Genomic DNA, 22060 nt, shown 5'->3' with positions numbered 1-22060 from the left:
GTATCCCAAGTATACATCTCCTCATGATAATACTGAACTTCTCCTGACATACATCTTGTTCTTGCCTTCACAAGGGACACCATTCAACCGGCTGTCACAATCTCCATACAATCAGCACAAACCCCTCGGAATGTAGTGCTCAACAGTGCATCCCTCTTATAAAGCAGCTGCTTCGTCTTGATGTCCTTTTTTATCCATAGCTACCGCATGTTTTTCCATTTCAAACTAGTGCAACCTTCCATCCACCGTCCTAGCTATTCTGATCACAGGAAGTGTACACGCCCACAATGCTTTTTCACATTTCCCCTCCCAAGTAACATGTTGATGGTGCTAAAACATTCCTAGTTGTCACACCCTGATCTGTTTCACCTGTCTTTGTGATTGTCTCCACTCCTCTCCAGGTGATGCCGATCTTCCCCTGTGTATTTATACCGGTGTTCTCTGTTTGTCTGTTGCCAGTTTGTCTCGTTTGTCCAAGTCAACCTGTGGTTTGTGTCTCAGCGAGTGCTTTTTCCAGTCTCTCTTATCTTGCTCTCCTGGTTTTGACCCTTGCCTGTCCTGACTCTGAGCCTGCCTGCCTGACCACTCTCCCTGCCCCTGAGCCTGCCTGCCAACCTGTACCTTTGCCCTCCTGGATTACAAACCTCTGTCTTACCCTGACCCTGCCTACTGCCTGGTACTGTTGCCTAACCTCTGGTTTACTGACCCCTGCCTGCCATGACCTGTCTTTTGCCTGCCAATGTTGGAATATTAAACTATTGTTTATTCTATGTGGTCTGCATCTGGGTCTTAGCTTCATACCTGATACTCGTTCCACCTTTAGTAAATTTCAGTACTTTTTCAATGCAGGTTGTAGTCAACAATGTACACTACCATTCAAAAGTTTGGAGTCACATAGAAATGTCCTTGTTTTTGAAAGAAAAGCAAAAATTGCTTATTAAAATAACATCAAATTGATCAGAAATACATTGTTAATGTCGTAAATGACTATTGTAGCTGGAAAAGGCTGATTCTTTTAAATGGAATATCTACATACAGTAGGTGTACAGCGGCCCATTATCAGCAACCATCACTCCTGTGTTCTAATGGCACGTTGTGTTAGCTAATCCAAGTTTATAATTTTAAAAGGCTAATTGGTCATTGGAAAACCCTTTTGCAATTGTTAGCACAGCTAAAAACTGTTCTGATTAAAGAAGCAATAAAACTGGCATTCTTTAGACTAGTTGAGTATCTGGAGCATCAGCATTTGTGGATTTGATTACAGGCTCAAAATGGCCATAAACAAAGACCTTTCTTCTGAAACTTATCAGTCTATTCATGTTCTGAGAAATGAGGGCTATTCCATGTGAAACATTTCCAATAAACTGAAGATCTCATACAATGCTGTGTACTACTCCCTTCACAGAAAGCACAAACTATCTCTAACCAGAATAGAAGGAGGAGTGGGAGGCCACGGTGCAAAACTGAGCAAGAGAACAAGTACATTAGTGTCTAGTTTGAGAAACAGACGCCTCACAAGTCCTCAACTGGCAGCTTCATTAAATAGTACCCGCAAAACATCAGTCTCAACGTCAACGGGGAAGAGGCAACTCCGGGATGCTGGCCTTCTAGGCAGAGTTTCTGTGTCTGTTCCTTTTCCCATCTTAATCTTTTATTTTTATTGGCCAGTCTGAGAGATGGATTTTTCTTTGCAACTCTGCCTAGAAGGCCAGCATCCCGGAGTCGCCTCTTCACTGTTGACGTTGAGACGGGTGTTTTGCGAGTACTATTTAATGAAGTCCACTTGATCAATAGTTATTGCTCTAGTATCCTATGGTCTCGCTGGTGTCAATGGCATATTTAGTCATTACATAGTCAAAAAAGTGAATTGTTAATAGTTTCCTTATTTAAAAAAAAGATTTCAAATGCCATGGTTCTCCGTGGTAGCCTAGACTCTAAAAAGTTTCAAATGCCATGGTTCTCCGTGGTAGCCTAGACTCTAAAAAGTTTCAAGTTGATAGGCCATTGTGGAGTGGATTTACAAAGGATTATAATGGACATGTACAATCAGATTTCCTGATTCATCAATAACTCAGCCATCTCTTAACCAATCCCTTAGCTTTTTCCAGCTAAGTTAAGAGATTTGTCATGGGCCTACATACCACATTTTGGAGTTATGGTTTGATGAGAATATACGTTTTCCAAACTCTCTAAGATGGAAGAAAATCTATCCGTATTGACCTTATGGGTCCTTGAGGCAAATTTGTTCAGCATGAGGAAAGACATTTACATACAAAGTATCAAGACTCTAGATCAAACGGAACGACGGATATGAGTGTTTAAGTTAGACTGCTTATAATAGCCTCAACTATAGGCCAATGAGTGGCGTTCTTTTTGAATATGTTCCTCATGGCCTCTAGTTTCTATGTGGCAAATTAGAAAAAAAGTTACCAATCTATGCTTAAGTTGTTTGACCATGTCAAGGAAAACAATAAGAAGTCAGAGAATAGCAATAGGTTTGACAACTTCACTGTGAACTCCTAATTATCAGTCAATTGAAGTTGGTGAGTTCAAAACACCTTTATTAGGTATAACACACACATTGACGCAGAATAACGTTTTTTTACTTTCCCACGTAGACAGTCATGCACAGCCCATACAAAAAGCTCAACATTAAGATGAGGCATGTGCTGAACAGTGGGCTAATAGAAAACAGAGATCCCAGCGAGTAGAGTAACAGGAGAATGAGTAATGTGCGATAACTCGCAAATGTGCGCAGGGTAAGGCGTGGCCGCAGGTGGTAGTCGTCCTGGCTTTGCTGTGTCACTGTACTCCTTGGGAACCTTCCTTTTACAGAGGAGGTGATAAAGTAGTGTTGTCCCAGCCTTCCCAGCAGGTTCTGTTGTGAGCACAGATCGTTCATGTGTCCTTCAAGCTGCAGGACAAAATTCTCAAGTAATTTAGTCAATACATGTATTCCTGTACTACTACCAATCATTATAGGTAGGCCTACTGTATGCCATATGCACTGAGTATACAAAACATAAGAACACCTTCCTAATATTGAGTTACACCCCCTTTTGACCTCAGAACAGCCTCAATTAGTCAGAGCATAGACTCTACAAGGTGTTGAAAGCCTTCCACAGGGATGCTGGCCCATGTTGACTCCAATGCTTCCCGCAGTTGTGCCAATTAAATATTTTGTTTTGCCCATTCACCGTCTGAATGGCACACATACAAAAGTCATGTCTCAATTATCATAAGGCTTAAAAATCGTTCTTTAACCAGTCTCCTCCCCTCCATTTACACTGATTGAAGTGGATTTAGTGACACCAATAAGGGATCATAGCTTTCACCTGGATTCACCTGGTCAGTCAATTTCTATATATATATATGTATATAATAGTGTTCATAATTAATCATTATAGAAATATTAAATTGCATCAAAAGTCAGACCCAAAGGCATCATGCCCATAGGGGGCACAGGGGCATGAGACTCCTCAGATTTGTCATGTAAAATAAAAAATGATTTTAAAAAGTAAACTTTTTTGTTGTTGTAATACTGTAATACTACTAGCCAACTAGAAATGTTATTAAGTTAGACAAATAGCAGATACTGTAGGTTCCCAATCTCCCAACCTCATAACTAGGTACCAATACGCCATTTCAGGATATCAATCAAGTTCAAGTAGCGAGCTTGTCTAACTGTCTTAGCTGGTATGATTGCTGGCAAGGTTGGTACACTTTAGAACAGCAAGCAATTACTAAATGTATTGAATAAGACTCACATTCCTTTCAATATTTTACCCAGATTTTAGTAGAGGTATGCTTATGCTTATGTTTATATATGCAGAAAAATAATTATAGAATTAAGCATGATGATTATGGCTCTAGATTGCAAGAAAAATATGTTTCAGGTGTTTGAAAAATGCCAACTTCTCCAACTTCCACCCCCCAGCCATCCTCACGCACTTTGTGCCCCCTCAGATCTTTGGGGTGCATGAAGCCCCCGGTAAGACTCCCCACTTACTTTGTTATTGATTAGTGTGGCGATCCAAAACATGAGCTGCACCAAGACTGCGTTTTCATAGCTTCTCACAGGCTGCAGCTGTGGGTCCCCTTGATACTCAATATCAAATCTGCGAAGGCCATTGATAATCTGCAATAGAACACAATTACAATGTACATTTATGTATTGCACCGTATGCACATCATTCATTTGGATTGCAGTAGTTATTTTCACCTGCATCCTGCCAAGGTCTGTCAGGATCAGCCCGTTTTCACTGTGAATACAGTCAGGGAGCTGCTTGGATTCCTCCACTGACCCCATGTTCATCATCATCTGAGATAGATGACCTGTGTTGAGCTACAAAACAACCACAAATGATTTGAGACATCACTTTAACATTGGTTAGTACTACTTAATAATAATAACCAATGTCATATCATCTTCTCACATTGAAAACCTGATTGAGGTGGTCCACAGTTTTCTTTAGTAGCTCCACTGTCTTCATGTCAGACTTGGTCATGTCATTCCCCCCACTTTCTGAATTGGTTTTAAGAATCAACCTCTTCCAGGAACAGAGAAACTGGCCAACTGATACATTGGCTGGCGGATCCAATGTGGTTTTTGCAGTCTGTTGGGCCTGCATTAGTCTCTGGACCAGTTTCAGCACCTACAATGTTCAGAATATAGGAAAGCATTTGTGACCACTATCCATATTTGGTAGATTGCAGCACCCTCAGTCAAATTGTCTTTCTTGTCATTCACTTGTCCTTAATGGGACTTACCTCGGCTCGCATTTCTACCCCAAACATTTGTAGTTTCTTGTTATTGATGTGAGTCTTGGGCAGGGCAGCTATGTCAGTGGGCTGCACCTGAGATGCCATCAGAGTGGATGGGAGGAGGGGACCTTGATGCAATAGCAATTTTTCTCCTGTAAACAAAATGTATGGAGAAAACAAATCTTGAGAGGTCTAATATTGTTCATTGTGATTGAGTTACAGTGCCCTTCAACTAAAAAATAATTGTGGTTACCATTTTCAATCAATTCTGGAAGACTGGTTTGGGCAAATACTTTTGTCATCCTGAAAACCATGGTTGCATTGTCGACGTTGACGAGGTCGACATGAGCAAATCTTTTCAAGAAGAAGCTGAATAGCCTGGTGTACATGGGAATATTCTCCTGAATGAAAGAGGCCCTAAGAGACAGAGACAGCTTTATGTTAGCAAACGCACTCTTCAACCCAATGCTGTGTCTGAACTATAACACTACTGAGCACATTCAAAATATCTTACCATTTCTCTTTGTTTTCACTGTACACATGTTTTTGGTATCTCCAGGGCTGGATGTAACTAAGCCACGTCTCCAATACCTGTATTGAGAAACGGCTCATTCAAAACCACTTCTCTTATACATACATTCAGAACGCCTACAGTAGGATACCTTCCAAAACCAGCTAGAAACACTGCAAATTAAGCAATAACATGGCAAAATGTCAAAGACAGACCAAATGTAAATCCAATGTAGAACTTAAGTGTGCACTCACTGCTCTGAAGGATTTCTCCATAGGCCACTGTTTGAAGCAGTGCAGCAAGAGAAGGTACAACCTCTGTACATATTCTGATGTGACCACTCTGGGTTTCAATAACAACATATTGTTAATATCATCATTATCATTATCCTCATCATCATCATCATTGTAAAAAACACTAAAGTGGGTATTCACCTTTTAAAATCTTCTGAGAGATAGGTTTCTGAGTGGGCAGAAGGTAAGATATCAGACTGGTCTAGTTTTGTTTTTCCAGAGAGGGCATGCATGTGCTTCACCAGCTGTCTCACCACCAGTATGTGCTCCTCTGTGATGACAGAGACCTGCAGGTTTACAGACAAGTGCTTATCATTAAAATGTAGAATTCCGAATCCATTAGATTAACAATGTGAATAAAAGTGCATGTTAGTCATGAAGAATGAGTCATCGAAGGAAGGTAGGAAAGACCTCATTAAGCTTCTGGTGTGTCTCCAAGGGGAAATGTGGCAGCCATATCTCCAAAAATATCTAATGCAGGGACAATGAAAAAGGCCATACAATGACTCAACAACTACACCTTTGCGAGACAAGCCAAGATTGCTATATTAAAAGTGTCTCTATCCAACCCAGATTTTTCTCAATCACCTGTAGCATAGTCCCTGATCTCCAGATACTCTGATTGGTTGTCTCAGTGTTAACAGGGCACTGGCATTTCAACAGGCCTTTGCTTGTTTCACTATACCTAGAGGACCTGGGGAACCATCAAAACAAGCGTTATCAAATATTACATTTCATATTTGCCCTATATTGATGGATGATGTGCTGGTCTTATAATGCATTGTGAAAGGCACAGGCTAGCTATACAGCACCTTGGAATGTGTGAGGTCAAGGTGCCTTTGACATCTGAGTGAGGGGATCCTTCTGTAGGGAGGAAGTGTTTGAAATATGCATCCACCAAGGCAAAGTAGACACTGTTTGAGATGGAGGTTTGCTGCCCTGAGTGGTGATCCTAATTTAACAATTAAAAGCAGAGAGGTTACAAATTGAGATAGCATTGGCGATGGATTGACTTTATTAATATTTGAAACAAATGAAATGGAATAGCACTTCGGCCTACCCTCTGTGTAATGACACTTGTGGCAAAATAAAACATGAAGTACTCAAAGGCATCTGGTGACAGTTAAGAACAACGCTAAACTAAAGTGGACAAAGTTCAATAATACTTAGTAATAGTTGTCATTGCGTCAAACATTGTAAAAAAGGATACTGAGTGACAATCTCTGATGACTCTGAGAGGGTAATTTATTGAGGAAAATCCGGCTATTTGAAATGACCCCCTTGTGGATGGAAATTAAAATGAAAGAGAAAAAAAACTCAGCATTCATACAGAAATATAGACCAATAGGCATTTAACTACTGATATTGTGTTGCAATTATTGCTAACGCAATGACATTGTGAAGTATGCTGAAATAACACTGCACAATTAGCATTTACAGTCACATCTGAAAGTATTGGTGCCCTTGATAAAGATGAGCAAAAAAAGACTGTAATAAACAAATACAAATAAAAATTATTGTCACCTATTTTCAATACTTTGTGTACCCTCCCCTTGTGAGGATAACAGCACTTAGCCTTTTTCTATAATGTTATATGAGATCAAAGAACACATTGGGAGGGATCTTAGACCATTCCTCCATACAGAATCTTTCCAGATCCTTTGCAGATCCTTCAAACCACAGGTTTTCAAGGGAGACTAATTTTGTGGCCAATTAACCATTGAATGTGTGCTTGGGGTCAACTTTCAGGTCAAGTTCTGTAATTCTCCAACTGTGGGACTAGTCTTTGTCTCCCGAACCATCATCTTTGCTGTGCATGGAGAAAATATGCATTTGTGTCCTCTACCAGGCAAGTTTACACCGTTCCGGTGGTTTTAAACTTTGTAATTGTTGCCCTAATAGTGGTAAGAGATATATTTGTTTTTTCAGTCGTTTTTTTGTTGTTGTACCTATTGCCTGATTTACGAAAGTCACCAACCATTTCTCTCTTTTAATTTGTGAGTTCTTTGCCTTTCCCCACGGTGACGGATGACAAATGGATTTTACATGTGTGTGACCAAATGTTTATACCCCAGTGAAACAGGAAGCCATGAAAGGTCACAATACAGTTTCTTGAACTGAGATGAATTTAAAACAGTATAATGTTAATGCAGATGAGATTGTTTGATTTATTTATAAGAATCGTTAGGGTGCCAATCATTTTAACACCAAGATTTTTTTTACTGGTTAAACAAAATCTCTTTCTCTGAGCAATTAGTATAAAATAATATAATTTTGCCTACAACATAGCTTGGTACCAATAATTTCAGATGTGACTGTACTGTATGTTGAAAACTTACAGGTAAATTGGCGACTTGGATCTCAAAGTTGTAGTCTTCAGCTTGAAGTTTATAAACAAGTTTCAGCATTGGGCCACTGCAAAAATATTGTATGTTGGTGAAAACGTCCATGTTTATTAGTATACTGTAGGTGTAATACTCATTAGTAATTTAATATTATCGATAGCAAGTTGTGGAATGTCTCAAATCACAGACAGGTCCACCTTGGTTGTAGGAACTCCAGTACATTGCTGTAGTCACTGCTGTGGGCTTGCAGAGAAGAAAGACTCCAACCAACAGTGCTGCCATCCAGGCTGCCAACAACCCTCTCCACCATCCAGGGGAAGATAACACATAGCTCCTGTATGAGGCCAAACAGCATCGTTAACACACCCCACACTCAGTTTATACATGTATAGGCTACGCTACCTGATTTGAAGAGGAGTAGTGCTATGACACAGTGGCAATCTGAAATCTTTGCATACTGAGGAGCTAGAGGACAATTTGCAACAGCAAGCAGCATATGTACATGGTCCAGCTGTCTGAATGGCTGTGTCCAGACAGTCACAGTAACACATTGTCTACATCAGCATGAAACAGCAACTGGCTGATCCTCTCTGACATTTACTCTACACATGGCCACTAACAAGTAACTTTTTCATACCGCTTGCAGCTTGTGTGTGAATACATAACCCACTTATGTTAAAACTTTCAAATACAATGGAAATTGGTGTAGTAGCTAGCAGGGGTGCAACTTTAGTTTTAGAAGTGAGGTGGACATACAGTAGCAGACAAAAGTTTGGACACACCTACTCATCCAAGGGTTATGCTTTGTTTTTAACATTTCTGCATTGTAGAATACTAGTGAAGACATCAAAACTATGAAATAACACATATGGAATCATGTAGTAACCAAAAAGGTGTTAAACAAATCTAAATATATTTTCATTTGAGATTCTTCAAAATAGCCACCCTTTGCCTTGACGACAGCTTTGCACACTCTTGGCATTCTCCCAACCAGCTTCATGAGGAAGTCAACTGGAATGCATTTCAATTAATTAACAGGTGTGCCTTGTTAAAAGTTAATTTGTAGAATGTCTTTCCTTTTTAATGGGTTTGAGCCAGTCAGTTGTGTTGTGACAAAGGTAGGCGTGGTATACAGAATAGCCCTATTTGGTAAAAGACCAAGAACATATTATGGCAAGAAAAGCTCAAATAAGCAAAGAGAAATTACAATCAATCATTACTTTAAGACATTTAGGTCAGTCAATGTGGAAAATTTCAAGAACTTTGATAGTTTCTTTAAGTGCAGTCGCAAAAACCATCAAGCACAATGGTGAAACTTGCTCTCATGAGGACCGCCACAGGAAAGGAAGTCCCAGAGTTACCTCTGCTGCAGAGGATAAGTTCATTAGACTTGACTGAACCTCAGATTGCAGCCCAAATAAATGCTTCACAGAGTTCAAGTAACAGACACATCTCAACATCAACTACTCAGAAGAGACTGCATGAATCAGGCCATCATGGTCTAATTGCTACATAGAAACCACGATTAAAGACCACCAATAATAAGAAGAGACTTGCTTGGGCCAAGAAACACGAGCAATGGACATTAGACCGGTGTAAATCGGTCCTTTCGTCTGATAAGTCCAAATTTGAGATTTTTGGTTACAACCGCTGTGTCTTTGTGAGACGCAGAGTAGGTGAACAGATGATATCCGTAAGTGTGGTTCCCACCATGAAGCATGGAGGAGGAGGTGTGATTGTGGGGTGGTGCTTTTCTGGTGACACCGTCAGTGATTTATTTAGAATTCAAGGCACACTTAACCAGCATGGCTACCACAGCATTCTGCAGTGATACGCAATCCCATTTGGTTTGCGTTTAGTGGGATTATCATTTGTTTTTCAACAGGACAATGACCCAACACACCTCCAGGCTGTGTAAGGGCTATTTGACCAAGAAGGAGAGTGATGGAGGGCTGCATCAGAAGACCTGGCCTCCACAATCACCCGACCTCAACCCAATTGAGATGGTTTAGAATGAGTTGCACTACAGAGTGACGGAAAAGCAGCGAACAAGTGCTCAGCATTTGTGGGAACTCCAAAGACGGTTGGAAAATCATTCCTCATGAAGATTGTTGAGAGAATGCCAAGAATGTTGCTACTTTGAAGAACCTAAATATAACATATATTTTAATTTGTTTAACACTTTTTGATTACTACATGATTCCATATGTGTTATTTCACAGTTTTGATGTCTTCACTATTATTCTACAATGTAGAAAATTGTCAAAATAAAGAAAAACCCTTGAATGAGTAGGTGTGTTCATATTTTGAAAAAAATGCAATTTCAGAATGTCCCCAGTGAAAGTAGTGCCCCTGGTAGTTAGCCATAGAATTGCAAGTTGCAACAGCAATACTGTGATATAATGAAATTAATGAGGACGATACTACAGTATTCACATCATCTCTAGATACAGTATAATTCAGTTGATTGTTTAGCTACCTTGACAGGTTTATCATTAATGTCTTTTGTCATCTCTGTGCATTGCTGTGGGAGTGACTTGATTGTCCAATCTGTCTTCAGATGATCCTGCATGGTAGAACACTCAATCATTAACATCAGCTTTAAAATCCTCTGCTAAAATAAAATCTTGAGCATTTTAAGATTTGAGATTTAAGATTTGTCTTGACTCACCGAAGAGGACATGACTGCAATGTAGTATTCCCATAAAACGCTTATCAGAAAAAGTAAACAAGAGATGAAAACACAGTATTGAAGTCAAATAATCAGTTTAAAACATCTCCTTTACCATCTTGTGCACTTTTAGTTCAGACGGTTGTGCCAATGTTTTGTATGATCATGTCTTTAGAGACTTCGGGGTATGACAGCTGTCCTCTGCAACAGTTGCTTGTGTGCCCCCCACATGTCATTTATTCTGCACCCAGCCCCAAGTCTAGCTGGAGGTGAAATATTCCATGTTGATGAGGTTCAGTCAAAGAACCAATTCAGAGAATTTTGCATTTTTTAAAACACCTGAAACAGCTCTCTCCTGCTATGTAGAGCCATAACCATTATGTCTAATTATATGTCATAAATAAATCATGTCTATTTTTCTGCGTAGGTTGTCTAAGAATGCCTCTTTACCATTCAATTGTCATTTTAATTATGGTTGCACAGATTTTTTAAAGAACGTTATGCCTTAGGAGTTTAGTACAAGTGCCACATTGGTATATTGTAGGGCTGTGACGATACCAGTATCGCAGTATTTTTTATAATAAATTAAACTCTATAGCAATAAGGCTCAATGGATAGAATAATCCCACCAATCCATCTGCAGAGTTGAACTCTATTTCCATATGTCCATGGTTATTTCTTGCCAGGATTGAATATTCATTAGATAGTCACACAATGTCACAATAGTATAATTGGTAACATTTCCCTATAAATTCCACTCTTCATAATGCATTATGAGCCCATTTATAATGCCTCATGAGCTATGCATAAATCAGAAATGAAGACCCACATACAGAAATGCACACACGCACACAAACAAAAGCACAAAGCACTGTACTTTCACTCCATGTGTTCTAAGTTTTAATGTGTATTCATCCATCACAAATGCCCAGTGGAGGCCAAGTTATTTCCCTGAAGTGGAAGGCAAAACACAGCAGTTCAATCAATGGCTGATTAATCATTCTAATTTCATCACTTTCAGCCAAGCATTATTATAATCACATCCCACCCAGGCATTCAAAATAGCATTGTTCACTGCAGGAATGGCAGGCTGCTCTAAATCATTCTGATGTGGCTGCAGTGTCCTGCTATTTCCCACCAAACTCAATTTACTCCCCATTTTTATGCCATGTGGTCATGAATGATCAATTTCCCTTCCCATTTTTGGCCAATCTGCCAGAGATGAGTTCCCCGGCCAATATAGTCTTTGTGCACCCACCTGTCTACTCTGGTGCTGCTGTGGATCTCAGATCTCAGCTTCATTGAATTGAAATCCTCAGGTTTCACGTTTTATTAGTGATATGTACAGGATACACATGGTGTACACCATCCAACGAAATGCTTACTTGCAGGTTCTTTCTCGACAATGCAACAATTATAATAAATATTTAAATATAAGAATAGGAACATAAAGTAAATGGCTCAGTAGAAAATATATTTTAAGTATTATACAGGGAAGCACAATTTATAGTACAATATTCAAACATGTATCAGAGAAAGGGGGGATTGGGGGCAAGTGTTTAAATTATGCAGTATTAGCTATAGTATGTAAGAGTCTGGTTGCAGCATTTGCGATGTGTGTGTAGCATGAATGTACAGTGTATGTGTGTGTGCGTGTTTGTGCATGCGTGAGTACGTGTGTGGATGTGTGTCTGTCGGGGTGTGTGCATGAGTGAGTGCATGTGTGCTAAGGTGTGGAGAATCAGAGCAGGTGGTCAGTCCTGTTCAACTGTTCAGCAGTCTGATGGCTTGTAGATAGAAACTATCTCTGAGCCTGTTGGTATCAGACCTCACGCTCCGATACCGTCTGACCAATGGTAAGGGAGAGAACAAACAGCTCGTGTCTGGGGTTTGTGTGTCCTTGATGATGCTGCTAGACTTCCTCAGCCATCGTTTCAAGTAGATGTCCTGGATGGGTGGGAACAAGCCCCCAGTGATGTACTGGGCCGTCTTCACCACCCGCTGGAGGGCCTTGCGGTTCATTCCTGTACCAGGCTGTAACACAACCGGTCAGGTCGCTCTCGATGGGGCAGCAGTAGTTTTTGGAGAGGATGCGGGTGGCATGACGAATTTCTTCAACCGCCTTAGGAAGTATAGGTACGTTGTTCCTTCTTGACAAGAGTGGTGATGTTGTTGGTCCATGTCAAGTCCTCAGTGATGTGGACACCGACTAACTTAAAACTGCTAACTCTCTCTACTCCGGTCCAGTTGATGTAGATCGGGACGTGTTCCAGTGGTGTCAGCTTAGCTAAACCTAGGGTATGGCAAAGTGTGTGTGTGTGTCAAAGTGTGTGTGTGTCTAAATTACATTTAGAGAACAGCAAAAACGAACAAAAATGACCCCAGCTATTAACACTGCAATATTAGGTTTAAAGGTCTGTGGAAGGACATATATAATGTCAACCACTACTCAACCTCATCATAAATGTACTAATTTACTGGTGGAATGGTGCGTACAGTGCAACGTGAAATACTGTAGATGCATAACACACGCTATCAAGTCACCACAAGGCTGACTTCAAATGCCGACATCCATAGGCTGCCCGTGAGTTTGGGAAGCAATTTTTTCATCACAGAATTGCACATTTACAGAGCTGCTGGAAAACGTGGCAAGACCGCATTTTCCCCAGTACTTTTCAAAAGCAGCAGCACCGACTGGACAAGTAACCTCTCAGTACATTTTTGTGTTACAGTTCGACATTTACCTGATCTGTCGCAGTCTACCATTGAAAACCATTGAAGACTACATGTAGAAAGTTGTGCTATTTGTATTTGAGCAATATGGGGTGCGTTCGTAAATTCACTCTGTCTGTTCATAAATTCACTCTGTCTGTTCGTAAATTCGGAGAATTTAGCTCTCAGATCGTTCAGAGTGCACACTTGACGCTCTAGCCGTGGAGTAGGGTTGATCCACAGATATTTCACCAGATGTATAAATGGGAAGCATCTGGTTGGCGTTTCCACTCACTACCAAATATGGTGATGAAAGGAAGCCCAGTAGTGGGAGCGAGATTAATTTTGGCCGACATTCTGCTAATTTTCTCATTAATTAAACATTTAATCTCCATAAAGTTTTCTGTTTCCAAAATTGGAATCTGTAACAAACAGAGTAGACTGCATTTTGAAGACTTTACCTAAAGTTTCAAAATAATGGGTTGTTTAGAAGGAGTGCAAGGGTGAATTGAGTTATTTCACACATGCACTTCACAGAGTAGACGTTCCATAATAGAAATATGCTAATAAATGCTCAAATGCACCAATAGGATCTCACTAGCTTGTGCTTGGCTCTGCCCTCCTCCTTCCTTGTTCTGCCCACTATGATTAATTTTCTCTCATTGGAAACGACTGACTCTGGTCTATCTTGGATTAGTTATACAAATCTTTGGTTTTTCCAAGTGTTCTGACCTCACAAAGGCAGTCAAGCACCCAAGCTAACTGGCTAAAGTTTTGCTCACCCTAGTAGAGCTGGTTAGAGTGTTTTCGTCTTATCTAGAGGGATAGTGGCTGTAACTGTGTAATGGCAAGAATTGAATTCAGTTTTTTAGCCAATGTTTACTTACACGTGCCATAACAACCACGTAGCGTTCGTAAATTCCTTAATTATTCTGCTCTCTGGCACTCTCAAACCAATTTACGAATGCACTCATGATTGTCCTTCATTCAAGCACCACTATGCTCACGTGAGTCACAACTTGGTAATAGCATGGCGCCAACAAAGATGGTCACCTCGCTTCGAGTTCTTAGGAAACTATGCAGTATTTAGATTTTAAAGTATATTTCTATTTCTTAAATTGTAACCCCAGGAAATCTTAAGTCTTATTACAGCTGGGAAGAATTATTGGATATAAAAGCAACATCAACGTCAACTTACCAACATTACGACCAGGAATACGACTTTCCTGAAGCGAATACTCTGTTCGGACCACCACCCAGGACAATGGGTCGATTTCCAGTAGGCGTGCCAGGAAAACAACTTCTCACTCAACGTCAACAAAACAAAGGAGATGATTGTGGACTTCAGGAAACAGCAGAGGGAGCACCCCCCTATCCCCTATCGAAGGGATAGCAGTGGATAAGGTGGAAAGTTAAGTTCCTCTGCATACACATCACAGACAAAATTAAATGGTCCACTCACACAGACAGTGTGGTGAAGAAGATGCAACAGTGCCTCTTCAACCTCAGGAGGCTCGATGAATATGGCTTGTCACCCAAAACCCTGAAAGACTTTTACAGATGCACAATCGAGAGCATCCTGTCGGGCTGTATCCCAGCCTGGTATGGCAACTGCACCGCCCTTAACCACAAGGCTTTCCAGAGGGTGGTGCGGTCTGTACATTGCATCACCGGAAGAAATTCCATGCCCTCCATGCCACCTACAGCACCTGATGTCACAGGAATGATCCAAGAATGATCAACCATCCGAGCCACTGCCTGTTCACACCGCTACCATCCAGAAGGCGAGGTCAGTGCAGGTGCATCAAAGCTGGGACCGAGAGACTGAAAAACACACAAGGCCATCAAGCTGCTAAACAGCTGTCACTAACTCAGAGAGGCTGCTGCCTACATTGAGACCCAATCATTGCCCACTTTAATAAATGGATCACTAGTCACTTTATATAATGCACTTTAAATAACGCCACTTTAATAATGGTTACATATCTTACATTACTCATATCACATGTATATACTGTATTTTATATCATCTATTGCACCTTGCCCATGACGCTCGGCCATCACTCATCCATATACTTACATGTACATATTCTCATTCACCCCTTTAGATTTGTGTGTACTAGGTAGTTTTGAGGAATTTTACTTGTTAGATATTACTGCACTGTCGGAACTAGAAGCACAAACATTTCGCTACACTCGCATTAACATCTGCTAACCATGTGTAGCTGACAAATAAAATTTGTTTTGAATATATTTGAATTTCTCAAGCACTCAAGCAGTACGGAAGTTGATAGCCACAGTACCTTCAGAAATTATTCATACCCCTTGATTTATTTCACATTTTGTTGTGTTACAGCCTGAATTCAAAATGGATCACTCATCTACACACAATACTCCATAATGACAAAGTGAAAACATGTTTTTAGACATTTATGCTAATATGTGGAAAACTAAATACAAGTATTCACACCCCTGAGTCAATACATGTTAGAATGATCTTTGGAGTAATTACATCTGTGAGTCTTTCTGGGTAAATCTCTAAGAGCTTTGCACACCTGTATTGTACAATATGTGCTCTTTATTCTTTTCAAAATTATTCAGGCTCTGTCAAATTGGTTGTTGATCATTGCTAGGCAACCATTTTCAAGTCTTGCCATAGATTTTCAGGCAGATAACTTGGCCATTAGGGACATTCACTGTCTTCTTGGTAAGCAACTCCAGTGTAGATTTGGCCTTGTGTTTAAGGTTATTGTCCTTCTAAAAGGTGAATTAATCTCCCAGTGTCTGGTGGAAAGCAGACTGAAGCAGGTTTTCCTCTAGAATTTTGTCTGTGCTAAGCTCCATTTATTTTTTATCCTGAAAAACTTCCCAGTCTTTAATGATTACAAGCATACCCATAACATGTTGCAGCCACCACTATGCTTGAAAATATGGAGAGTGGTACTCAGTAATGTGTTGTATTGGATTTGCCTTAAACATAACACTTTGTAGTCAGTACAAAAAGTTAATTGCTTTGCCACATGTTTTGCAGTATTACGTTAGTGCCTTGTTGCAAACAGGATGCATGATTTGCAGTGATGACCCGTCATTCAGGGCCTGTTTAGAGCCTCACCTGTTTAGCAAAAAAAATACAAAGAGTATATATTTGTGTGTGTGTGTGTTTTGCATGTTATTTTGGCATTACTACGTGTCACATATCAGTTTGCAAACAATGTAAAAACAATTATATTGAGTTAGTAAAGCCGCATAAAAACATGGTCTCTTCTTTGCTTTCTTGAATGAGGCAGCTCCAAAATGCAGGCATTTCAGCCTAGCTCAGTGCTTTCTGTGGTGGAAGGGCAGCATGTGGAAAATACAGAGTGTAGGGGTTGGTAATCTTCTCTAGTTGCGCAGCGATTGGCTCAGTATTATGTCACTCATGGGGACACTACATCACCACAACATCTACAGGGAGAGCTAGAAAGTTCAACCCCCCGTGGGTGCTGCCATAGATTTACATTAGAAGTGCCCGTCCATGAAGGCTCAAGGTCATTGGCCACAGATGAAAGGAAGTCAAATCACGCTATACAGCGCATTCGGAAAGTATTCAGACCCGTTTACTTTTTCCACATTTTATTACGTTGCAGCCTTATTCTTAATTTTTTTTATGTTTTTATTACCCTCATCAATATACAAACGATACCCCATAATGACAAAGTGAAAAAAGGGTTTTGGAAATTTCTTGTACAATTATTACAAATAAAAAACTGAAATATAACATTTACATAAGTATTCCGACCCTTTGCTCAGTACTTGCTCAGTTTCTCCCATTTCTCTCTCTCAAGCTCTGTCAGGATGGGGAGCGTCGCCGCACAGATATTTTCAGGTCTCTCTAGAGATGTTCGATCAGGTTTAATTCCCTGGCTCTGGCTGGGCCACTCAAGGACATTCAGAGACTTGTCCCGAAGCCACTCCTGTGTTGTCTTGGCTGTATGCTATGGGTCGCTGTCCTGTTGGAAGGTGAACCTTCACCCCAGTCTGAGGTCCTGAGTGCTCTGGAGCAGGTTTCTGTCTGTACTTTGCTCTGTTCATCTTTCCCTCAATCCTGACTAGTCTCAGAGTCCCTGCCGCTGAAAAACATCCCCACAGCATGATGCTGCCACCACCATGCTTCACCGTAAGGACGGTGCCAGGTTTCCTCCAGACGAGATGCTTGGTACTCAGGCCAAAGACTTCAATCTTGGTTTCATCAGACAAAATAATCTTGTTTCTCATGGTCTGAGAGTCTTTTAGGTGCCTTTAGCAAACTCCAAGCGGGCTGCCATCTGCTTATTACTGAGGAGTGGCTTCCTTTTGGCCACTCTACCATAAAGGCCTGATTGGTGGAGTGCTGCAGAGACGGTTGTCCTTCTGGAAGGTTCTCCTATCTCCCCAGGGGAACTTGAGCTCTGTCAGAGTGACCATCGGGTTCTTGGTCACCTCCCTGAACAAGACCCTTCTCCCCTGATTGCTCAGTTTGGCTGTGCGGCCAGGTCTAGGACGAGTCTTGGTGGTTCCAAACTTCTTCCATTTAAGAATAATGAAGGCCACTCTGTTCTTGGGGACCTTCAATGCTGCAGAAATGTCTAGGTACCCTTCCCCAGATCTGTGCCTCGACACAATCCTGTCTCGGAGCTCTACGGAAAATGTACTCAACCTCATAGCTTAGGTTTGCTCTGACATGCACTGTCAACTGTGGGACCTTATACAAACAGTTGTGTGCCTTTCCAAATCATGTCAATCAATTGAAATTACTACAGGTGGACTCCAATCAAATTGTAGAAACATCTCAAGGATGATCAATGGAAACAGGATGCACCTGAGCTCAATTTCGAGTCTCATAGCAAGGGTCTGAATACTTAAGTAAATAAGGTATTTCTGTTTTTAGCTTTTAATTCATTTGCAAACATTTTAAAAACCTGTTTCGCTTTGGTATTATGGGGTATGAATGATGAGGAAATGTCTTTATTTAATCCATTTTAGAATAAGGTTGTAACTTATGTGGAAAAAGTCAATGTGGTCTGAATACTTTCCGAATGCACTGTATCTACCGTAGCTTTGATTGGATTTTGATTGGACAGTCAACATGTCACGGATCTCTCCGGAACTTTCATTACGCACACCTGTCCCCTGTTCCCGCTGATTAGTACTTGTATAAGTGTGCCCTATGGTTTCCATTGGGCGGTCGATTATTGTTACAATGTCCATTGGTGCGTGTGAGTACCTGTGCTGTGTGTTTTGGCTTTCATGCCATTGTGGATTGCGCAGATGATTACCCTGTGTTTTTGTATGGTGTTTGTTTGGTCTTCGTCCCCTGCCTTTAACGGCACGCCCGTAATTTGGGCTTAATAAAATCCCCTATTGCGCATTCATGCGCCTGTCTCCCAACCCTTCATACCAACATGACACAACTTCATACTTTCAAAATCTTAGCTAGCAAGCTAGACAAGCAGTCATCACCATGAATCACATCGAGAATCTACTGGTAAATCTTTTTAAATCCTTGTCATATGAAGAGAAATTATAGATTAAACGCATCAGTGCTCAGTGGCCATTGGACATAAACATTACCCAACAAGTTGGAAATTGCAAATTCAACAATGAGTGGTTTGGAAAGAATCAGTGGCTAACTGGAAGCGTTGCAAAGCAATCGCTATTTTACTTCCCCTGCTATTCGTGGGAGAGGGTTTGTGATCCAAGTCTGGGTTTAAGGGTCTCTTTTCCAAGCTTAAAATGATAACCATTCACACACAACACCATAGGCCAGAAAAGGTTGAATACATTGGCCATGCAGCAGGACTTCTGCTGTTCAAAACATTTGGAAACACGGAACTAGGAAATCTCAGACTTCAGTGAGTTCAGGACAACTTAAAAAAAACGAGCTCTGACTGGGAAAATACGTTTTGAACGGTCATCCAACTCGAAATTCCAAGTCAGGAACTCAGGTCTCTTTCTAGAGCTCTGACCTGAAGATCACTGATGTCATGATTCAACATTGTTCACAGCACCATAAATCCAGAGAATGCCAGACTTTGATGAGAAAGTTTTGTGACAAATTTCCTGTTTAAGTGAACATAGCACAACAGTGATAAAAAATATATAGTGTTTGCTGCTGCATTATTTATGTAATATGCCTGAAAGATATGTATACTGTAGCTAAGAAAGTAATAGTAAGTGTATGTTGTGTAGTAAGCCTATAGCCTGTTTAGAGAAGTGTCATCGTCGAATATTGTAAGAACTTATAATATAAGCAGACGATGAAAGCTCTTACAATATTCAACATTGTCTGCGTATATGCCCCCTTCATTTATCCTACGTTTCTGACTTGGTGTACAGGGAGAATACTGTAAGAATGGCCCATGTTCTGAATTCTGTCACTGTACATTTCAAAAGTGCTGAACAAATATATTGACTACGTTCGTCTTAGCTCACTCATTAATATCTCAGTCAAAATTACGTATTTACATACTAAAATCGCCACGGATGTTTTGGAATATTTGTCATCTGTACAGGCTTCTTTCTTTTCACCCTGTCAATTAGGTTAGTATTGTGGAGTAACTTCAATGTTGATCCATCCTCAGTTTTCGCCTATCAGAGTAACTTCAATGTTGATCCATCCTCAGTTTTCTCCTATCAGAGCCAAACCTTCTTTGCGAGGCATTGGAAAAATGTCCTGGTCTTTGAGATTGAATCTGTGTTTGAAATTCACTGCTCGACTGTGGGACCTTACAGATAATTGTATGTGTGGGGTACAGAGATGAGGTGGTCATTCAAAAATCATGGAAAACAATTATTATTGCACACAGAGTGAATCCATGCAACTTATTATGTGACTTGTTAAGCACATTTTTACTCCTGAACTGATTTAGGCTTGCCATCACAAAGGGTTGAATACTTTACATTTTTAATTAACTTGTAAATATTTCTAAAAACATAATTCCGCTTTGACATTATGGGATATTGTGTGTAGGCCGGTGACAAAAAAAATCTCAATTGAATCCATTTTAAATTCTGGCTGCAACACAAGAACATTTGGAAAATGTCAAAAAACTTTCTGAAGGTTCTGTACGTTCACACAGGACACCCAACATGTTCCCCTGAAAAAAGAAGCGCCCATCAATCTATTCTGAACAAAAATAGAAACGCAACATGCAACAATTTCAACAATTTTACTGAGTTCACATAAGGAAAACAGTCAAGCAACATATTTTTTTAATACGACAAAAATGAGTAGCCTACTCTGCTGACACTGACAAACAGATCAGTAAAAACGACCTTGTCTTAAGTGCAACCATCTAATCTTCGAAAAGGGGAGACACAAATTGTACAAAATTATCTCCATCTAGCCTGGAGGAGGAAATTATTGTCCCCCAATAAACTTCCCAGTGGTTCTGATGCAGTAACAAAGACAGTGAATGTGTATGCCCTTACAGGGGGATATGGCTGATGCTCTCTGCAGGTGCCAATAAGATAGGACACTGTTCGCTAAATTGGAATTTAGATAACTAGAGACAGATTATAGCATTTTATTTATCTTGTTTTTTCAGCAATAGCCACGTGCTTTCTAAACATTTTCCCCCTACAATTGTATTTTGAAATATTGCTATTGTCCTTGGCCTATTTAATAGCTTTTTACTGACTGCTGAAACTCAGCGATCAGCTATTTGCTGAGCGCTCCCCAAACTGCATGCTTCAAACAATCCAAAGCTCAATTTTAAAAGAAGTGAATGATCCTCAGTGGCAGAATCATGCTCTCTGGTGTAGTATTTTGAATGATTTTATTTATTTCTGTATCGGCACGAGTAATTACAGTATATAGCTAATTTTGGCAAAAGTACTTCAATTTACTTTAGGGGAAGCATATTGCATAAAACAGCTGACCGGAAGGCTTACAAGGCTGAGTTCAAATGTAGACATCAAATTCAAAGTAATCGGTGCACTGACTAAAAGGCTGACCGGCAGAGCAAACTGTCTGGCACTGTCTTTACTCTCTGCTTTCTTAAGGTGAGAGAAAGGCACCAGGCTGGCAGCTTGTCTCCAAGCGATGACCGCATGGCCCTACAGCCAACCATCAAAATGCTAAACAGTCGTTGCATTTGAATTGGTATTGAAATCATATTAGTCTACTTTTTTGTAGCCTACTTTTACATTTTGGTCTTGAGCTAGGGTATGGGGACTGCCATACCCTGCAATACCCACAATGCCAGCTTATTAACCTCCTCCATATAGTCTGACTCGTTGTTGTTGGTTGTCAGGCCTATATCCAAGCGTGTTGTCATCCTCAAACTTGATGCGGGAGTTGGTGACGTGCAAAGCCACACAGTCGTGGGTGAAAAGGGAGCACAGCAGAGGGCTGACGACACACTCCTGGGGGAGCCCTGTGTTAAGAGTCAGTGTGGAGGAGGTGTTGTTGACAATCCTCACAGTCTCTGGTCTGCCCTTCAGGAAGTCCAGGATCCAGTTGCAGAGGGTAGTGTCCAGACCCAGGGCTCTGATCCTCAGCTCCATGTGGTGGGCAGGGGAACAGAGCTCCTTGTCAGACTAATGGAACAGTGGGTGGTGAGACACATGTGGTGCCTGATTCTTGAGAAAAGGGTATATACAAGCCTTGAAGCTCCCCCTGTGTCTTAACATTAACTCAGGCCCGGGACAACAAATTGATATAGCTTGTGAACATCACAAATGACCAGTAAATGGGGTCACAATAGCTTTGAAAACATAATCTTCTGATGTTCTTCCGTACATG

At 40.6% G+C, this 22060-nt stretch overlaps 1 protein-coding gene across 1 annotated transcript; it reads right to left on the bottom strand.

Annotated features, from left to right (window-relative positions):
• Window positions 1-2544: 2544 nt before the first annotated feature.
• On the bottom strand, window positions 2545-10777 carry LOC110525592 (sphingomyelin phosphodiesterase 4). The gene is made up of 18 exons (XM_021605841.2): window positions 10585-10777; window positions 10393-10479; window positions 8111-8247; window positions 7908-7983; window positions 6779-6848; window positions 6629-6681; window positions 6381-6520; window positions 6157-6262; window positions 5980-6039; window positions 5710-5855; window positions 5530-5617; window positions 5279-5355; window positions 5018-5181; window positions 4771-4916; window positions 4437-4655; window positions 4223-4345; window positions 4010-4138; window positions 2545-2914 (listed from the first exon to the last, which is right to left on the bottom strand). Exons 1-18 carry the CDS (start codon window positions 10594-10596, stop codon window positions 2603-2605), a joined length of 2145 nt encoding a protein of 714 aa, XP_021461516.2. The 5' UTR covers window positions 10597-10777; the 3' UTR covers window positions 2545-2602.
• Window positions 10778-22060: the final 11283 nt, after the last annotated feature.

The sequence above is a fragment of the Oncorhynchus mykiss genome, chromosome 6 (assembly GCF_013265735.2).
Source record: "Oncorhynchus mykiss isolate Arlee chromosome 6, USDA_OmykA_1.1, whole genome shotgun sequence".
Lineage (NCBI taxonomy): Eukaryota > Metazoa > Chordata > Actinopteri > Salmoniformes > Salmonidae > Oncorhynchus > Oncorhynchus mykiss.
This window is presented reverse-complemented; position numbering and strand designations above follow the sequence as displayed.

Coding starts and splice junctions, on each gene's coding strand:
- LOC110525592 (XM_021605841.2), bottom strand. Junction 6,263..6,380: donor TTGACCTCACACATTCCAAG/GTGCTGTATAGC, acceptor ATGGTTCCCCAG/GTCCTCTAGGTATAGTGAAA. Junction 5,618..5,709: donor CTCTCAGAAGATTTTAAAAG/GTGAATACCCAC, acceptor ATTGAAACCCAG/AGTGGTCACATCAGAATATG.